At 40.9% G+C, this 21,177-nt stretch overlaps 1 protein-coding gene across 1 annotated transcript in view; it reads left to right on the forward strand.

The window, feature by feature from the left end:
* The window catches only part of ANK2 (ankyrin 2), a 166,045-nt gene that overhangs the window by 66,440 nt on the left and 78,428 nt on the right, over nucleotides 1–21,177 (forward strand). Inside the window, exons 14-23 of the mRNA XM_074154943.1 lie at nucleotides 2,522–2,620; nucleotides 3,755–3,952; nucleotides 5,913–6,011; nucleotides 6,452–6,550; nucleotides 8,329–8,526; nucleotides 9,598–9,696; nucleotides 9,804–9,902; nucleotides 12,530–12,628; nucleotides 14,741–14,839; nucleotides 20,704–20,776. Coding sequence (XP_074011044.1) covers nucleotides 2,522–2,620; nucleotides 3,755–3,952; nucleotides 5,913–6,011; nucleotides 6,452–6,550; nucleotides 8,329–8,526; nucleotides 9,598–9,696; nucleotides 9,804–9,902; nucleotides 12,530–12,628; nucleotides 14,741–14,839; nucleotides 20,704–20,776 — 1,162 coding nt within the window. The remainder of the gene's footprint in view (nucleotides 1–2,521; nucleotides 2,621–3,754; nucleotides 3,953–5,912; nucleotides 6,012–6,451; nucleotides 6,551–8,328; nucleotides 8,527–9,597; nucleotides 9,697–9,803; nucleotides 9,903–12,529; nucleotides 12,629–14,740; nucleotides 14,840–20,703; nucleotides 20,777–21,177) is intronic.

A 21,177-nucleotide genomic window follows, 5' to 3' on the forward strand; every position in this document is an offset into this window, starting at 1 on the left:
TCACTGTCTGCCATGAAATTGTGTCATTTCTATCAGTGAACGGGTATAAAATGCTTAAACCCCAATAATTAAACAAAAAGTAAAAACTTTAAACTCGAGACGTTCCTCTCATACAGGAAATTCTAGGAACTGGTGCCTTTCAAAAGACCATTCTTAAATCTAGAAAATGTGACCTTTGGGAGGTAACACAAAATGCAGAACCTGACTTACCATAGAAATCAGTGTTTGTATACCAATAGCCTAGTTACCAAGAAGAAGAAGAATAAAAAGAACATGATAGTTTTCTGAGCTGTATTTCATGGATATCTTACTGTTCAAATTTGTCAGTTTAAACAAATATTTAGCTTATGACCACCTGCACTTTGAAAGCAGCTTTTTACCAGTACAAAATTTTATAGTTAAGTGTTCCCAACAACAAAACAGCAACAAAAATTTTGGAATCTGGGTACACTGGACTCATCAGTTTTTCTCAGTCAGGAAAATCCTATATGGAACCTAGTAAAAATGTTGAGGGCACTGACTTGTTTGCTTGAATCATTAGAACAGACTTTTCTTGATACAATCTCTTCCTGCTTTCATACTTTTTTATAGATGCAATCTTTATATGAAAACTTTATTGATAATATGAATGCCAACAAGAAAATCTTGTGGAAGTAATTAAAAGTATTGTGTTACTGGACATTTGTGTGCAAAGTTTAACACTTCACAATTTATGCTACACAGGTGTCTTGGCTTTTACTTGGTAAGCTGAAGTTCCTTGTTGAATTACTAACTGTTTCCAAAAGCTAAATTGCTTTGCTAATTCAAGTACAAAAGGGTCTTTATGGAAATTGGATCTTTAGAGTGTATAAAATGTAAATCTTATTCACATTTTAAACAGCTCATTCTTCAGGTAATAAAGATTATATAGATGGAAATCTAGTAGGATTTTTTTTGTTGCCTACTCACTAACTTCAGCTGGCAATACAGTGTTAATTTTAAAATGACAAGATAAATCAACCCCTGGTGAAGAGGGTTTAGTAGGCATAATAGTAGGCAAGCTCAGGCTGCTGCTTTTCTTATATCTGGACAAAAGACAAGACATGATTCCTGATTCTGATGCAAAAGATCTTGACCAGAGCGTTCATTTTGGTAATTGCAGCGTATCCTGATATTTGTTGGGGTAAAAGCCTTATGACGGAGTATACTCCAGCTCTAGAGTAAGGAGAATGAACTATTAACACAAAGAAGTGATCAGTCCTGCTGTGTTGTTATAACAGATAAATACAGAGCTTCTGGTTGCGGAACTGTCCCCAGTATCTGATGCACCAGATACCAATGAGCTGCACAGGACTGTTTTAGTCCACTTTAGGACAGTGCACTAAAAGAATGTTGGACAGTGTAAAATTAAGCTAGAAATATCATTGTCAAGGAATACTAACTTTCAGTGTTCCTTTGCAAACCTACACAAAAAGTAAATTATTTGAATATATCATCCGTACTTCTTTATCCTGATCTGAAATTCCACATAATTTCATTTTCTCCTTCTAATTCTGTGGTCTACAAAAGGCTCGAAACAAGATTCGTGCCATAGCCTGCAGACCAAGCCACGCTGCTGAGCACAGATTTTACACATTTCATATGCTGGCTCAGTTGTGCACAGCCATTGCAAGGCCTTTTAATGCTGCCAGCTCCACACAGTCTGCCGGAAGAGACCATCTGGAAAAATACCCCCTTCCATCTTGAGGCTCGTGTGCCTCGCAATCCCTTGAGAGAGACAGGCGCAATATACTCTTATCTCCTGTGCAGCACGCAGGCTGATGCACTGTTATGTAGAAAGATGAGGAACATATGTGACCAGGGGAGTCTGTACTGGCTGAGAGAGTTGGTGGCGTTCAGCCTGGAGAAGAGAAAGCTCCAGGGAGACCTTATAGCCCCTCCTAGTCCCTAAAGGGCCTACAGGAAAGCTGGAGAAGGGACTCTTTATGAGGAAGTGTAGCGATAGGACGAGGGGGAACAGTTTTAAACTGAAAGAGGGGAGAGTTAGATTAGATATTAGGAAGAAATTCTTTACTGTGAGGGTGATGAGACGCTGGCCCGGGTTGCCCAGAGAAGTTGTGGATGCCCCGTCCCCATCCCCCCAGATTGGACGGGATTTTAAGCGACCTGGTCTAGTGGGAGGTGTCCCTGCCCATGGCAGGGGGTTGCAACTGGATGGTCTCTAAGGTCCCTTCCAACTCTAACCATTCTATGATTCTATACAGCAGAATTTTCTATAAGACAGGATCTTCAACTCTGACCCTCTGTAGTGAGATTACATTTGTCAGGGATCACCCGTTTTACAAACCAAAGTGGACCCAGGCCTGGCGACATGTATGCACACACTCTTCTTCTGAACTGTGTGTTGCTGGGTCTGCAGGCAGGTTCTCGGCTGGCGGAAAGGCGGGTCTGTGCACAAGGTGATATGGGTGGAATTTCTGCTGTCAGAGCTCTGTTTCGTTTTGGGGGTTTAGGACACTGAAATGTTTTTGCTTTTTTGCAGCGTGGAGAAACTGCGTTGCATATGGCAGCACGTGCTGGGCAGGTGGAAGTAGTTCGCTGCCTCCTGAGAAACGGGGCCCTGGTTGATGCCCGAGCCAGGGTAGGTGATCTGCTTCCAATTTTTTCTTGCTTTCTCTTACTCAAAACCATAGCTGGAGCAGAGGAGCTAGGGAGATCATTTTCATTTGATCTGCTGATTCAATATTAAGCACACCTAAAACCAGTTCTGAAAAATAGTAACCTATTTATGCATAGATCTTCCAAAGAGAATATGAGGTGGGCTGGCCCCAGCTGGCAGCTCAGCCCTGCTCAGTCATTTGCTTACTGCCTCTGCAACAGGGTGGGGGAGAGAAATGGAAGGGCAAAATCTCTTGGGTTGCGATAAAGACAGTTTAATAGGTGAAGGAGAAAGAAGAAAACCCCACAAAACCAACTCCTTTCCCCCTATAAGTGATGTGGATGCAGTTACTCACCACCTCCCACAAGCAGACTGATGCCCAGCCAGTCTCTGAGCAACGGCTCCTTTGGAAAAATTCAGCCCCTAGTTTTATTGCTGAGGATGACGTTACATGGTATGGATTGTCTCTTCGGGCCAGCTGTCCTGGCTGTGTCCCCCCTCAACCTTTTTCCCACCCCCAGCCTGTTCCCTGGGGGGCAGATGGAGAAACAGAGAAAACCTTGGCGCTGTGTAAGCACTGTTCAGCAATAGCTAAAACACTGGCTCAGTCAGAAATCTAAAACAGAGCACCATACAGGCTGCTGTTATGAAAATTAACTCCATCAGAACTAGACCCAGTGCGTTGTGCCTGACTCAGACCAGCAATAGCTATTCTGGCTGAGCAAGGAGGTGCATAGCCATGTCCTAAAGCCAAACATCAGCCAAACATAGCAGTTAGTGCCAGATTTTGAGACCAAGTTTAGTAGAGCAAGGTATAGTTGTTGTGAAACAAATTAAGAACACAAAGGGGAGCAAATGATGCTCATGGTGATGTGCGCTATCTGCTTGATAAAAAGGAAAAGACAAAGTTTTTCTTCATGGTTCTCTCTGTTCTAATCACTGAAGCTCATCATAAAACTTAACCCGCGACCCTTCCATTACTACCTTTTTTTTTGTACTATTACTTCCTCTGATTTTTGCAAGACAAATGCATAGACAGATCTGTTGGGATCAACCAGAATATTGTGTTGAGGGTGGTTCTACCCGCACTAATTATCTACTCGATTTGAGTTGTAGGAAGAACAGACTCCACTGCACATCGCTTCTCGCTTGGGCAAAACGGAGATCGTCCAACTTCTGCTCCAGCACATGGCCCACCCTGATGCTGCAACAACTAATGGGTACACTCCGCTGCATATCTCTGCCAGAGAGGGACAAGTTGATGTCGCGTCAGTTCTGCTAGAGGCCGGTGCCTCACACTCCATGTCCACCAAAGTAAGACAAAATGCCTTACATCTGTGTTCCAGGCAGCGTACGCCTGTTCCGTGAGGAATGTGCTTTCACACTGAGAAATTGGACTAGTTTGGGTCTTTTGTTTTGTTCTTACTTAAGCAACAGCGATCCGATAGGCTGAAGTAATGTATCAGAAGTTAATCGTATTTTGACACATTTTGCTGTCATCTAAAGCTGGGAGTTTGGTTCCCACTGGAGCCAAATGCAGATCATTATAAATACATGGTCCCAACAGGTTTAAAATGTACACAAAGTCCTTGTTTCTCTCTTTCCCATTGTGTTATGGGTAGGGCTTTTTTGGCCAAAATTTTCAAAATAGAAAAGGGGATGATGACAACGCTTTTTTAATTAACAGGCCTGCTTATTCTTCAATGCCTTGTTTATTTAAATAGTAAAATAATTCTGGTCTGTGCTAGCTGAAGGGAATGTTCCTAAACAGACAAATCAGCATCTGTCCAGTCGCATCTAATGTTGAATCTATTTTCAGTGGTTCTATAAACGAGGAATCATATGACACAGGCCATTTTGTCTGGGGTTATAGAAGAAATAGTCTGCAGAATCATTATTGTTTTGTTAGCCTAAAATGTTTGCCAACAGATTCCTAACAGTGCTGAACACATAAGAAAATAGATAGCTGTGAATAGAATTACATGCTAAGATATCTTTTTCAAATTTATCATGTGGTTAAGTGAGAATAATTTAATTCTTAGTATTGTTTTAGATCTTAAAAAAGTACCTCGATTTTACAGCTGGAGCTTAAAACATATTTTTCAACAATGGGATGTCTTCCAGGATTTAGAAGACTAAACCAGCAATTTTCAAATTATGATCCATGGATTACTGGGAATGCTTGCTGTTCTCATTTTATCCAGCTGTTAAATCACATTAAAATGGCTAAAAATACACTAAATACTTTCTTAATTTCCCATATTGCTTTATGGGAATTGCTTTGGTACTGCAGGAACATTCTGTAATTATGAATAGGAGATGTACTCCACTAGATAATCTCTGTACAAACCTGTGATCATGAACTCGAAATACTTGACATTCCCTGACGTAAACGTTTTGAGGTGGGATTTAATGGAACAAGATGATAACGATAATAAACATTTCACATCACTTACATGTCAGGCAAATAGGTCATTGTAGCTCCCCGGAATTACTGTCAGGGCAGCGGTGCAGTCTGCCACCTACTGTCTTCCATCCATGAGTTTTCTTTATCAATGTGTTTTTTTAAATTAAAAGAACAGATAAAGAGCATGTTGGTTTGACCACAGACCTTTCACCTGCGCTGTACTGGCAAGAATTATTAAAACAAATAGAAAAGGACTCTTTTTTTTAAAAAGACAAGATTTTTAGTCTTACCACAGTGTTTCCAAAAGCGCTGCCATTGAGTCAGGCGTGGCTTTTTTTAGCCACAGTTCAGAGGCTGCAGCAGAAATGATTGACTTTATGGATACACAAGTCCAAAAATAAATCATTCTTCAACAAACTCTAAGGGAGGAATACAAAGTTTGGGCCTTTTCTCACTGAATTTAGTTGGTGTTTCATTGTTACTGGCAACAGTTGATACAGGAAATATTTCTAAAGCTGTCATCGTGAAACTGAAAAGTGCAGCTGGTGTGGAGTAGAAACTTGAACATGCGCCTTCCTTGCCCACACACAGAGTGTATGTTGCTGGTAGAGCCTGTGTCAGATAAAATGTCTGCCAACCTGACAGCACGTACATGGGAAAGAATAATAAAAGGCAAAGTATTTCCCTTGTATTTCATGCTTCTCAAAGTACTTTCAAGCCATGATGCTCTTTCTAGGTTCACCTATTGATTCTGTGAGCTAGAATATAGGTTGAAGAGTAAGCACTTAATCCATAGATCTTAAAAGAGAGATGTCAGTATGACCTTTAATGCAAGCATCTGCTTTTTTATCTCCTGGAATTTTTCAGAAGGGATTCACACCTTTGCATGTGGCGGCCAAATACGGGAGCCTGGAAGTGGCAAAACTCCTGCTGCAGCGTCGCGCCTCTCCCGATTCAGCTGGCAAGGTACGGATGAGAAAGAAAAATTAAAAGTCAGCAGCAGTTTGGATTCTTCCTTAGGAAAGAACTGTGTGAAATGTGCACACAAAGGAAGGCTGCAGCTGCTTTCACATGGTGGCTTTGGCTTTGTTAGGGTCGCCTTCCCCCATGGGTTGTGTGCGCTGGTTGTGGAAACCGTGCTGCCGAGCATGTCGGGTTTGGGTCCCTGTCAAAATCCTGATGGATATACTTGGAGACAAGGCCCGGTTTCCCCCCATGCTGTGGGAATTGCTGAGTGTGGGCTCTGGGGAGACAGAAACCACTGGGCCACCCTGATTCCCCCTCCTCCACTGCTTCTCCCCGGCTCATGGCCACCTACCCGCCACAGCCTTGCTCCCCACCAGTCACCTCACACACTAATGTCTCCCTCCCACGCGCCCAGCCTAACGCCATAACCACCCTTACAGAACGGCCTCACCCCCCTCCACGTGGCGGCCCATTACGACAACCAGAAGGTGGCCCTGCTGCTGCTGGAGAAGGGGGCCTCGCCCCACGCAACCGCCAAGGTGAGCTCCCATCGCCCTCCTGAGGACGCCAGGCCAGCGGGAGGGTGGCCCAGCCTCCACCTTGCCCATCCTGGGCCTCTCCTACCCTGTTTCCTGTTTGCGAGATTTAGTCATAGCTGGAAGTCATTTCAGTGTAATACTAGTTAGCTCTGGGGTCCCCAATACAAGAAGTACATGGACCTCTTAGAGTGGGTCCAGAGGAGGCCACGAAGATGATCTGACAGACAGAGTTGGGGTTGTTCCGCCTGGAGAAGAGAAAACTCCAGGGAGACCTTATAGCCCCTTCCAGTACCTAAAAGGGGCTACAGGAAAGATGGGGAGGGACTCTTTATCAGGGAATGGAGCAATAGGATGAGGGGCAACAGTTTTAAACTGAAAGAGGGGAGATTTACATTAGATATTAGGAAGAAATTCTTTACTGTGTGGGTGGTGAGACACTGGCCCAGGTTGCCCAGGGAACTGTGGCTGCCCCATTCCTGGTGGTATTCAAGGCCAGGTTGGATGGGACTTTGAGCAACCTGGTCTCGTGGGAGGTGTCCCTGCCCATGGCAGGGGGGTTGGACTAGATGGTATTTAAGGTCCCTTCCAACCCGAACTATTCTATGATTCTGTGAAATGATGTGTGTATTTCTGACTGTGCATACGGAGAATTCATTCTGGGGTTAGGAACAGTGTCATGATATCACTGTATTAAGCAAAGGCTACTAAAAGGGGAAAATAACGAGCTGCTGAGGTCAGAAAGTTCTGCCCTGTGTGAAGCTACTGTTGTACACGCTGCCAAAAAATGCAGCCCGTCTGTTAAGTGTATCAGAGCTGTTGTTCCCATGGCAGTGCATGGAGAGCAGCAAAAGCTACAGTTACAGCAGGATTGTTTGGTAAAGCTCTCTTTTAAAAAAACCCCATAGGCCAACCAACTGAACGCCTCCAGAGGGACTGGCTGCTGTAACCCAGAATTGTCCCCCACAGTGCTTTGTAAAGCAATTAAACTAAAAGAGGGGAGATTTCGATTAGATATTAGAAAGAAATTCTTTACCCTGAAGGTAGTGAGACACTGGAACAGGTTGCCCACAGAAATTGTGGCTACCCCATCCCTGGAAGTATTCAAGACCAGGTTGAATGGCACTTTGAGCAACTTGGTCTAGTGGGAGGTGTCCCTGCCCACGGCAGGGGGTTGGAACTTGATGATCTTTAAGGTCCCTTCCAACCCAAACCATTCTGTGATTCTAAAGGTGTGAGGTTATCTGCTGGAAAGTACCATTAATGCCATTCTGCTTTGCTTAAATGGTTAATTTGATCAGAGAAGCATTCCTCCCTATTGCTGTTTCCAGCTGGTGCCATGACTGACACATTTATCAAAATTCCATATGCAAACACACCTCTACCCACACGCGCCAAAAAACCATAGCACAATGAAGAGTGTGCGCCCATCACTCATCACGGAGAATGTCACTCATCAGTCAAATATGACTATTTGCAACATACGTTATTCAAAATGTAGGATTTGAACTTGGGATAGTTTGAAGGTATCAGCTGAACAGTCCTGCCCACCCTGGTGAGGGCTGGCTTTGTTCTCATTTAGGTGGCGAAAATAACTGATGGACAAAGCAACACAACAGCAGGGCCCTGGGGGACACGTCTGGCCTTGAAAATTTAATGAACTCTTTTCTCTAGTAATTAGGGGTAACATGAAATAATACTGTTTTATGGTGTCTGACTTCTTAGGCTTACATGGCTGTTCTGTTAACTTTATTCTTATTTTGTTTCCTGGATGGTGTTAGAATGGATACACCCCTCTGCATATTGCTGCCAAGAAAAACCAGATGCAGATAGCTACCACTCTATTGAACTATGGGGCCGAGACCAACATTTTGACCAAGCAGGGAGTCACCCCGCTACATTTGGCCTCCCAAGAAGGTCACACTGACATGGTGACCTTGCTTTTGGAGAAAGGATCCAATATCCATGTGGCAACAAAGGTAACTCACAACCGGAGACAAAGTACTGTGGGTGGGAGTATCCAGTAAGATACAAAGTGCAATGTAGGAATGATGTCACATTGTTTGTGAGTCCATGGGTAGATTTAACGACATGTATCAGAAACCTGAGAGCTAGAGTCTAAAATAGTTCAGTGTTCTTTCCAGCAAAGACATTTTTCCTCATATATTTACCCTTCACCCTTCTTTCCAAGCGGAAGAAATTGGCGGTGTCTGGCAAATAACAAAACATGATTAGCGGAGTAGCAAGTGAGAAAAATCCTATGGAATACCTTTCCATTGTTTTTTATTTTTTGTATGATTGTACATGACAGCTTTTTCATAGAAAACAAGTTCCTCAAAAACCCCTATTACTGTAGATTTTCATAGGTCACCAGATTTACCCAGGCATATATGTAAGTTTTATTTACTTAGGTCAAAAGCCTGCAGCTTTTGTTCACGGAAGTCAAAATAGAAGGCTCAAGTCTCTCATTTTCTGGTATTAATGTATTATGCTATTTAATCAGTAAGAAACGAAGTGGTTTTCATTTCTCTTACAAAATATGTTCCCTGCCTTGTTCACAGGCAAGTACTGTGTGTGTGATCACAGTGAGCTTTTAGTTAAAAGCTGCATCCATTTCCTTGGCATCTTTGAATGGGATCTATTTCTGGAGTTATTTTCTTCAGACTCGTGCCGGCAGTTGTCAAGGTTGCCTTTCCTGTCTGAGGAGCGGGAAGCACAGTGAATGTGCTTCCCTAATTTATTAATGGGCTCCTCAGCTTCCCAAGTGACGTTATTGTATAAAATCCGAGTGTGATCACTGATGCCTGAAAGTTTTATTCTGTGGTGATGGTGATGTAATTGCTTTGGAGCTGTTTGTCAGCCGGAATAGAAGAAACATCAACTCTACTTTGTTTAAAAAAACACACATACTTAGAAGCTATAGTTAGGATCTCTTCATGTTTTAAAGATGAGGAAGTGGGAAAGTCTAGATTTCTTTCCTCCTATAAAGTAGGTTTTATTCTTTTTTTAAATATTTATTTATTTATTTATTTTGTATATTCCACCTCCAGACTGGACTGACATCCTTACACCTTGCAGCTCAAGAGGATAAAGTGAATGTAGCTGAAATACTCACAAAACACGGTGCAAACCAAGATGCTCAGACAAAGGTAAATCATGGAGTGGCTACTGTCTCCAGTGTGCCAAAGGATGCTGCCACTGCAAAAGGAATGTTCCACTGAGCTTGCAGTTTTACTTCTTTATTCTCTTATTGTAGCTTGGTTATACACCTTTAATTGTGGCGTGTCACTATGGAAACATCAAAATGGTGAATTTTCTTCTCAAGCAGGGAGCAAATGTCAATGCTAAAACCAAGGTAAAGAATTTTTCTTTGCTTGCTTTTGCTCTTTATTATGAACCTGGTAACCAAGCACTACGAATACATACCATAAGTGCCTTTTCACTAGGAAACTGTAATTGTTGCATGGTAGGTGTCAACATACAGTGATTTGTGGCTGTTGTGGAAGGCCTTCTCGCTGCTGCATCTCATTGTGTAGTGGTCAGATAACTCTATGGGCGTATGAAAGAAGGAGATAGAGAATAAATTTCATTGGCTTTTTTTTTTTTTTTTTTTACTTGCAAACTAACAAATGTGAGCTTGTTTCTGATCTTGTTTACACATGGCTTACACCAGTGTAATACCGGTGTGCTGCCAAACTAGTAAGTAACAATTCATACACTTTGAGGGTGACGCCAGGTTCTCTCTGATCTGCTGGGAGAAGAGTGGGAAGAATTACTGCTGATCAAAGTGTGGGCAGTATGACTCTGGGAGAGGAAGCAGCTGTGGTGGGGGAATTCAGTTTATTGAAGACAAATTTGGGGTTTTTTTTGAGGGAAACCTGGGTATGTTTTTACTGACCAGTTATACTGAAACAGACCTGACTGCCTACAGCCAAAGTCTTAATGAAATCCACTGACTTCAGCAGATTCTTCCAGTATAAACTGGTGGGCACAACACCTGAATGTGATGCATTTTGTAGCAAGAATTGTCTATCTCCTAAGTATACACAGAGAGTTTCTGGTGACAGCAATGGCGTGTCACATCCCAGATCTCATCACATCACCTTTATCAGAAAGAGAAGGCTAACGCGGGAGCTGCAGGGCTTCAGCTTATTTAAAGCTGGCTTCAGGCAATGTCTTGGGACAAATGTGAAGTCCATAGATATTTCTAGTGACATACTTAGTATTTGTGAATCCCAGTCAAAATCACAGACTTCTGGTCTGCTGGTCCCTCTGGCCAGCTCCTCTGTCCCCAGCTGGAACCTATGGGATGGAATTGTTTCTTAAAGTAGCACTATTTAATCACAGTGGTCACAGCTCAATGTGGTAAGAAACAGCAAAGTACATAAATAAAAGAAGGTGGCCCATCCCTCTTGTGATCACCCAAAATCAATGGGCAAAAAAACAGGGATTCCAAAAGAACAGGCGACACTACTAGAAAAACAGCTGATAAGAATTAATAAAGCAGACACTAGCAGGATCTAAACAACAGCTGCCAAGACATTCAGCTGAGGTATTTGGAGGCTAACTAAAGGGACAGACATACTTGCGTCTGTAGTATTAGGTCTCGCTCTACGTCTAAGGGGCCACTGGGACAGATTCTGATGCCATTTCCCCAGGTAGTTCACTTAGTTAGAAAAACATTAAAGTCAGCAAGTTTGTATGAGAGTATGGGGCAGTGGTTCTTCAGAATCTCACACTTAGGGACCAATAAAAATGCTGGCAATCTGTCAACTGGTACAGTGGACTCAGTTTAAAGAGCAAATCCATCCTGGCTGGATTCAGGATAAAATAAGTAACCTCTATTGCAGCTTGGTCTTCAACTAGAGAAATCCTGCATGATGCTTCGTGCCATCTCCAATGAAAAATAATACAGCTGAATTCTTTTTTGAAGGACTGCACTAATATTTAAGTAAAGATAGCAAATTTACTTTGCACTACAACCTACAGTAAAATCCTCCTTTGATTTCTTAGCAGGCCATACATGCGTACTGCAACTATAAGAACTGTAATAGTTCTGAACTATCACTATTTGATTAGTAGTACAAAGCATTACTTGCATCTACTCGTTAGCAAAAGAGATCATGCTCAGAGTGTGTCTTTCAGACCCTGCCCCCAGGCTTTACATAAGTGTACAGTGAGATCAGCTTGGTGTTTTCTTCCAGTTTATTCTCTGCTTGCTTTCAAAGCCAATTGCAAATAATTTTGTAAATGAATTGCCTGACTGGACTTACACAATACCATCTCTGATCAACTAGCTGAAGTACACTTTGGTTATGTTTTCTGTATTGTGTAACATTAGAATGAATCACTGAAGCAGATGAGTATATGGAGTTAAGCGTGTTTATTAATAAAGACATTGTGTACGTGTTTTTAAGTGTAATTACAGCTTGGTCAAGCCTTTTGAAGGCAAAGTAACGCTGAAAGTGATGGACATTTATAATAGGTATATGTTGTTAGCCTTCTTAAAAGCAAATAGTCTCAAATCACTGCTGTTAAAAATTTTATATTTTTTAAATTGGCTCAAATATCTTAAAGACAAATCTTGGGGTTTCTATAGAAAACTAAGATGTGAGAGGAAGAAAAATGTTCTCTGCCTCAGCTCTGATTCTGTGTCCTTAGCATGCCACTTTAAATTTACTGTTCCTCATTGTTCCTCCCTCTGATTTAGAAAATGAGGAATTATCTGCCTTTCCAGGGTTGCTTATATTGTGAAAGATGATCTGTGAATAAAAATATTATCTTCCTTTATCTTTTCATTAATCTGGGGAATGAGTATTATTATTATTACTGAAGATTTATTGTCTTTGGGTCTGTTAATGGCATAATGTCCTTTTGAAATGTCTCAAAAGGAGCAGAAGGAAGCAAAGGAAAGTGTCCAATCTAATTACTGGTGGTTGTTCTTTCTTTCTTTGCTTTTGTTGTAACCACCGGGGACAACAGAATGGGTACACCCCTCTTCACCAAGCTGCTCAACAAGGCCACACTCACATCATCAACGTTCTTCTCCAACATGGGGCCAAGCCCAACGCCATCACCACTGTAAGTCTGTGAAGTGCCACTGGGAACGTGTTTCCCTGGACAATTCTGTTCTTTCATTTCTTAGGGCTTTGTTTTGGTGAAAGTATTCGTATTACAGCTGGTTGTCAGATGTGTATATGTAACTTCCTCTTCTTTTCCTTATCCTTTTAAGGTAGTTCAGATCAGATCTAACTCACTAAGCTAAATGTGAGGTGGGGAAACTGATTTCTGAGCTGCAGGGTCAGGCTGGCCACAGGTAGCTGTGCTGTGCTTGTTCAGTTGCTCTCTGCCTCAACTCTTCTGTCTGGAAATTGGTATCTCGATAAGGACTTTTCCACAAAAATTAAGGGAATATCAGAATCTGGGCTCTTCTGAAGATTTAGACACAAATTTCTGTCCCTCCTTCCACTGGATCTGTTTCAGATTCTTAGTGAGTTCCCTGATGTTAATGTCTCCTCAAAGACCGTCAGTAACCTCTGGCACAGCTCCTTCTCCACAGTCAGCCAGTAATGCAGCCGTCCTATTTCATGTTGATGTTGTTATTAGTCACCTCTAATTGGGTAATCTTTAAAATGCAGCCAGAATGTCCAAAAACTGGTGTAATTCCCCAGAGTGGATCAGGTTTCCATGTACGTATACTGTGCATGCTTAAATCAGCACTGGTGCCCTGTTTGGTCCTGGAATGATCACATTGAATAATCTGCTGTAGTTATCCAAAGTACCAGTTCATCAAGCAAGAGACCATTGTAGGTCTCTACCTATAGCCCCATTCTGGGGCTGTAGGTACTATTGGGCATATTCAACTAAAGGTCTCTTTACTTGCTTTCAGTCCTTATGTTGGGGCTGTCATGCCCAAATCCAAGGAGGGTCTCAAGGATGTGTCTTTACTCCAGAGTTTGCATGCCTACTCAGGTACTAGTTCTGTTCTTGTCCTCACATAGCAACCTCTAGCTTGAGGTAAGAGAGAATTTCAACCCAAGACGTCTGGCAGGGCGATGTGGGAGTGGGATTGAACAGTTAATGTGCAACTGACAGTAAGAGTAAAATTATTTGTGCTCTGAAGATGGTAATCTATTCATTTTGTGCTGCTGATCCGCACTGTGTTGCTTCAGGGTTGCTGAACTAGATACAGAAGAACTTAGATTATAGATAACTTAAGCCAGTACTGAAGTAGAGGGAAGCCCTCAGGCTAGTGTCCTGCACAGAGTCAGTGGTGTCACAAGAGAAATCATTTCAGTCCAAAGAGCAGTACAGGGGCTTTCCGTGATTCCTCCAGTAGGCCAACATGTTGTCCTTTGGTTCAGTGCAAAATGACATAAACCAATTCTGCGTAGAGCTCTTTACAAAGAATCACAGAACACTTCCTCCCCTGCCCAAGTTGAGTGACACAGAGACTGTGGACTGCCAATGTTCCAGGTGATGAAATGGAGATAAATATGCCTTAAACACTTACTAAACTCCCATTTTAATGTCCATTTGATAAATGCCACATCTATATATCCAAATAAATTTATTTAAATGGAAACTAATTCTGTATCCCCAAGCCTTATATAGGTTGTTTTTGTGTTTGTTAAGTCATTAGCTGTTGTATACTTTTATTGGATGCATGTTTTTGTTGTAAGGAGGAATAGAAGTGTATGTGGAAAATACAGCTGTAATCTTGTATTCCCCAAAGAGGGAATTGTACTTGATAAAGATTTAACAGTTTCAATGGGAAGTGAAACTGTTAAATTTAAAATTTAACAGTTTTTAAAATTCTTTTTTTAGAAGAGTATTTCTGATGTAGAGTCATTTATGCAAAATAAAACATGAACTTCTGCAGACAAGACACATTCTGTATAGTGAAATTTGAGCACTGAAGGGTTAAACCATACAGCACTTTTTTATTTAGCATAGCAGGCAGATGTAAGTGTGTTGTGTTACCATGGTAATCAGGGCTATAGTCTTAAAGAAGTTACAAAGACAGAGTCAGATGTAACAGTAAAAAAAAAAAACCAGTGATTTTTCCTAGGCTGCGCCTTGTTTTGGATGGAAATGCTGGCTCATGCAGTGTTGAGAGTGATCTCATTGGTTCCCATCACAATCCTCCCTCTCAGTGCGTTCTCTCTCTCTCCTTCTCTCTTTTCTCTTCAGAATGGTAACACCGCCTTAGCTATTGCAAGGCGTCTGGGATATATCTCAGTGGTCGATACGCTGAAGGTTGTAACGGAGGAGATTACTACCACCACAACTGTGAGTTGCAGATGCATTAAAATGTCTCTCTTCTTTATTCAGAACGCTGTCTTTCTGTTCTTCCCTCAGACTTTCGATGTATCTCTTTCCTTTTTTTTTATTTTCTGGTTTTAGTCCCCGTTTTCTGTTGGATTTTTGCAAAAGATGCTAGAGTGCTTTCAATGTATCTTTTAAGCATGTGGAAGTGTGTGCAACACAGCAGGCTTCACTGAGCTAGGGAACAAAATCTGTATGCATACAGATGGAAAACAACTATTCAAAAGCAGAGTAAAACTTCTTTCTAGATACGGGTCTGAGCTGCAAACCCAAACTTCCCAGAAGTTTGTGCCTTGTTGTTTAGATCCTGTCCTGTTTCTCTGTTTCTCTTTTCACCTCTCCTTTTCAGTCCGTCCTTACATTTCCACACTTTTCACACCTGGGGCTCAACCGTACAGCACACCATAGCAAGTACCAGCCATGAGCTGGTGCCAAGCTTAGTGATGCTCACTAGATGGCTCCGAATCACATCCATCATCTTTTTACTCAAGTCACTTTCAGTTCAAATAGATCCCATTTTCCCAAAATATGGAAGACTCTTTCCTTATGCGCTTGATCCTCTCAGTCCTTCCACGCTCTTGGTAGCCTGGATTTTGACCCTCAGGGTTTGTGTATAGTATGTGCTGAACATCAGCAAGGTGGTACTGTTGCTTTAAGCCAGGAGAAACAGATATATTCTGACACTCTGGGAGGGGAAGGTTTTCTCTTCTTGGACTTATACCTCCCATCTACAAACATTTTAGCAGGCAGGAAGGGAGAACATTAGAAATAGTGCATCGTTTAAGAAATTAACTTCAATTTCCATGACTGCATTTTATCTTGAAACACTGTTGTATGGTCATGCTTTTTCTTTTTTTTTTTGTGTGTTTTTGAAATGCAAGAAAGATTAGCAGTCTAGAAAACCTATAAGAGCCAGATGTCATTTAGGAGCTCTGAGCCGTAAAAATCCACAGATTACTTAAAAGATGCCACTATTCAATCAAGGAGAGGGTTAGAGGAAGAGAAGAAATGCAAAGTCTCCTGTAAAGAAATGGGAAAACTACTTTGATTTTGTTGCATGCGACAGCAAGTCCTACTGGCATTAACAAAGGAAGATGGAATAAAAGTAGCATGGCATAAGGTTACAAATAGAGTGAGCCATAATTTATTAATGACCTGCAAAGATCAGACTGAGTCAGGTTTGGAAAAGGAATTCCAGCATAATTCCAGAAGTCTCTTAAAAAAGACTGCATGGTTTTGTTGTTATTTATTTTGTGTTCTTGTTCAATCATACAGCACATCACACATGTATGTGCAAAACCACATACATACCTATTCAGAGATTTAGAAAAATAAAACCTAGGTAAAATTTTTCATGAAAGTTTAGCTCTTTTCAAAAGTATATTTCTTTCACCTCAGATGACACTGTGTCTATTCTCTGTGCTGTGTCCTTGCACAATTTTTCCATTTATGCCTGCTGTAAGTTGTAACTTCCTTTCTATCGTGCATTGTGTTGCACTGTGGAGCCTTGTACCTTGTCATATGTAAGTGTTAGATGTTTTGCAATAACAGGGATTACACTATGAAAAGACACCTGTGAGTTATTTATTTTGGATAAATGTTTCTTTAAACTTTGAGAGTAGTGGATTTTTCTACCAGATACCAGATGGTTGGGCTTTAGGACTGAATCAAATACTGAACCCTACTTGCATAGTTGACCTCTAATGCTTGCATATAAGAGAAATCTGAAATCTTGAACTGTGTGTGTGTACAAAGCACTGCTTTTAAAAGTCAGGTGGGAACTCTCAATAAACTCAGCAGATTTTTCAGCTAGGAATTTGTCTCAGTCTTGTACCTTAGGGATGTATAGAATATAAACCTCTGGTGGTGTTGTTCATGGTGGGGAATGTTGATTAAACATAATTTAGAACGAGTCCTCAAAAGGAGGGATAAATAACAGGCACTCACAGGCACTCCCTGCAATAAAATTCTCCAGATGGTGAGGTTGGTGTTGCCAAACCAGAACACAGCATTTAGCACTGAAAAAAAAGGTGCTGTCACCATAGCTACTTCATTCTCTGAGGTTGTAGCTGAGTGATGGATGGAGGACGTTAGGCATGCTGATGCTTTATTGATATTCAAGTCACTGGCATTGGAGGTGAGGAAAAGATCTCCAGTGCTAACGCTTTTGCTCTAACTTTGAACAAATTTTCCTCTTACCTGCATTAGTGTTATTATCAATAGAGCCACATGACTATAAAGCAGTAGAGTAAATAAAATGCACTTATTTTTACTCAGATTAGAGATGAATAGGAAATAAATCAGAGTAATCCAGACTTTCAAAGGTTTGCCATGCAATTAAGGTTTGGGGTGTTTATACAAACAGGCATAGTCTTCCTGTGGACAGATGATATATGAGGAGCTTTGAGGTTGTTTACAGTATACTGCTGTTGAGTAAGTTATCGCTGAATGTACATATAGGTTTACATACCTGAAATATATATCTGAATTATTCTATGCCACCAGATGAAAATCTGGCCTTACAATGGAAGTCTTAAATACAGAAGCCTGAAATAAAGTACATAATTGAATTCTTAGTGAGAGTATTTGACATTTCTGATATGCTGATCAACTAAAACAATTCTAGTATTAAAAGATCATTTAAAAACATTAATGCAAAATTTCTGTTGGTAACTGATGTAGAATTAATGATTCTTTCTGAGTTCAGTGTTCTAGAGATAGCTTTACGTAGTTTTTGTTCTTCTGAAACATGCGCACACACACGCACTCTCTTGACTGTTTTCCAAACTTCGTTTCAGTTGTTAAATTATGTAATAATTTTCCCTGACTGAAGGGAAAATCAGGAAGTAAATGAAGTATCACTACTACTCTGTAAATAAATAATAATGTCTGAGAGCCTTAGTCAGAGCAGATTGGTATTATATAGGAGCCTGTAAAAACCTAATTTATGAATAAATTGATATAATGGTAAATAAACCTTAGCTACTAGGGTCTGCAGGTCTAACTTAGTAGAAAGACAGTATACAATGTACCTCTATCCCTGTAGCTTGTGGACTAGTGTACTGTATTGAGTACTGTGTCCAGTTTTGGGCCCCTCACTATGAAAAAACACATTGAGGTGCTGGAGCAGGTCCAGAGAAGAGCAACAAAGCTGGTGAGGGGTCTGGAGCACAAGTCTTATGAGGAGCGGCTGAGGGAGCTGGGATTGTTCAGCTGGGAGAAAAGGAGGCTGAGGGGAGACCTTATCGCTCTCTATAAGTACCTGAAAGGAGGTTATAGAGAGGCGGGGGTCAGTCTCTTCTCCCCAGTAACAGGCAATAGGACAAGAGGAAATGGCCTCAAGCTGCACCAGGAGAGGTTTAGGATGGGTAGTAGGAAAAATTTTTACACCAAAATGGTTGTCAAGCATTGGAACAAGCTGCCCAGGGAAGTGGTTGAGTCACCATCCCTGGCGGTATTTAAAAGATGGGCAGACAGTGCTTAGAGATATGGTTTAATGATGTTTTTTGTCAGAGTTAGGTTAGTGGTTGGACTAAATGATCTGAAAGGTCCCTTCCAACCTAAACAATTCCATGATTCTGTGATTCTATGCTCTCACTTCTGTGTTCTTCTAATCAAACAGAATTTGTACATAACCTATGGTTGGGAACCAAGTTTTCTTGAATAAATTTTGGTCATACAGAAGAGATACAAAAACTAGCATTTGTGACTCCTAGGCAGGCCCCTTCTTTCCCCTTTCTTCAGAATTTGGTCGCCTCCTCCTGCCTTTGTTATTTTTCCTGACTTTTCAGTTATTTCACATGAAGAACATATGAGCTGGCAATAGAGAATTTGCAGATTTGCCTGTGTGTAGATGCAGTTGCAGTGGCAATTACAATAATACCAGGAAACTGGTCCCTACATACAGCGCTTTCCACTTCACTTGAAAAATATACAGTGCCCTTTACCTGAGTTAATTTGTTTAGCCCAGTGTCAGTGATTTTTGGTTTTAAATTTATGGTGTATTTGTTAACTTACTGCTGTATTGTTGAAGAGACGAGGTCAACATCACCTGAACAATAGCATCCTTCCCATCTGTCATCGCTGACTTTGTCACCCTACTGCTGCCTGATATTTCTGAGGAAAGCCGTGGGAATGCAAAGGGGAAAAGTCAAACATTTGGTGAACATAAACTAATTTTCAACACAGAACGTTATGAAAAACACTGCAACAGAAATAATTAATTGCCTTGAATCATGAGTAAGAGTGAATTTAGGCAGCCTAATTGGGATTGCTAGTTGAAGCAAAGGGCATTTTTCTTTCCCTGTACCTCAGGAGGGTAAATTGAAAACTGCTGTCACAGTTAAATCACAGTTAAATATCTTCTAAAAATGTAAAGCAGACTTTTAAAACAAATTTCCAAGTAATTACACTGTTGGGAAGTCTGTTATTTATAAAATTGCAATATCTTATAATAATCAAGAATGCTATCTTTGTCAGTTTGTTAGAAACAGAGAAGTATAAAACAGAATCGGGAAATACCTAGTAAGTTTTGTGCAACAAAAACTGCTATTGACTTCACTGCTTGATATCAACGGGCATTTTCCCAAAAGCATATTGCATAAGGGACTCGGGATTTGGCTGACATTAATTATCCCTCAGATTGTGTGCTCTTTCACTACTTCTGCATGCAATATTAATTTATGCTGGGTAGATACTATCCGCTATAGGGAGTGAAGCTCTGCCTCAGTGGGAGTTTCACAAGACTCATGGCCTCCTGACGTTCCTCTCCGTGCCAGAGAGGTACATCTGCTCCTACATACCTTACTGGGAGATGTGTGGACTCCTTAGTTCAGCTGACTGGCTGCAGATCTGGGTGGAGCCAGGGAAATAGTTATTTTTCTCTTGTGACTAATGCTGTTTGGATCACTGCTCTTTTTCAAGTCCTTGGTATTTTGTCTCCTGTATCATAATACACTGAAGAGTTTCCTGCAGGCAACTTTTTCACACCTTGCACTTCCTACAATTTCTTATATTATGTTCTTCATCTCCTTCTCCAGTGTGTATCTTGATGCTAAAAGGATGTCTCCGTTCCTGATTCAGCACCCCTGAACATCTTCTGTTTCCAAAATCCTCCAGGGTTTTCCGACTCTGTGCTCTCATGCTGAAACAGTGTTCTCCCAGTAGTCCTTGATCCGTACTTGCCTTGGATCACAGTATTTTAAGCTTTTATATATATCAGAATTGTCAAATAACTTTTCTTTTTCCCCTGATGTGTACGTGATTTGGGGGAATATACATGATTTATGAAAAGGATATCATTAATATGCAGTGTGGTCACATTTTTAGGGGGGGAGAAATGTTTCAAGTGATCTGTGTAAATCCTTCACATCTTTTTTTAGTTGAAAAATTTCACATCATTCATAACTTCATTTCCAAATGCTTTACGATTTAATAATTTCCATATGCCACATGCAACTTTCTGAAGCTCTTCTGTAGACATTACCTAATTCATTTTAAAATCGTCTTGGAAACATTGAGTTGAATTGTTCTACATGCACCATTTATAAATAAATTTGCAGAGATCTTTTTTTTTCTTTTCGTTTATTCCTCTGACCAGCTCATTATCTTTATTTTTTTGTACTTTTCTGCCAGAATAAATGTTACCTTATACAGCACTGAGAATAGGAGCTTCTGGAGTAAAGATGAAAAATAAAGCTAGGGCAAAGGGAAACATGTTATAAAATGTCCAGCAGATCCCACTGCTGTTGCTATTGAAAATATCCTGCTGTCAACTTTGTGGTTTCTTTTGGTGTTTAATTTGAGGATTGATAATTCTGTCTTTGCAGACTGTAACAGAGAAGCACAAGCTAAATGTACCTGAGACAATGACTGAGGTCCTGGATGTTTCAGATGAAGAAGGTGAGCAACTTTGCTAAGTTCCTATTCCATATCACTTACAGAACCTGTAATACAGGCTCAAGAGAGCTGCTTAAGTACTTTGCCATCTTCATTTTGCAGTGCTTGAAATGAAGTTCTATGTAATGGCCTTTTTTCAATGATGTAGTCATTATGGCATTTGAATCAAAATCCTGGATCCCTACATCTTTTTCAGGAAAAGGGTATCTGAACTAAATCAACAAATAAGAACATTTCCCAACTTCAGATTTTAAAATTTAAATGTAGAGCTGTCCCAGAGCTGGGTGTGACCCTCCCATAAAGAGGAATTTGAGCAGTAAATTTTTTGGATCAGTGCCACCTATTTCGGATGCATACATCTAGGAGTTCTGCCTAATTGGAAACATTTGTGTAAGAAGATGCAT

Source organism: Numenius arquata, chromosome 10 (assembly GCF_964106895.1).
Source record: "Numenius arquata chromosome 10, bNumArq3.hap1.1, whole genome shotgun sequence".
Classification (NCBI taxonomy): domain Eukaryota; kingdom Metazoa; phylum Chordata; class Aves; order Charadriiformes; family Scolopacidae; genus Numenius; species Numenius arquata.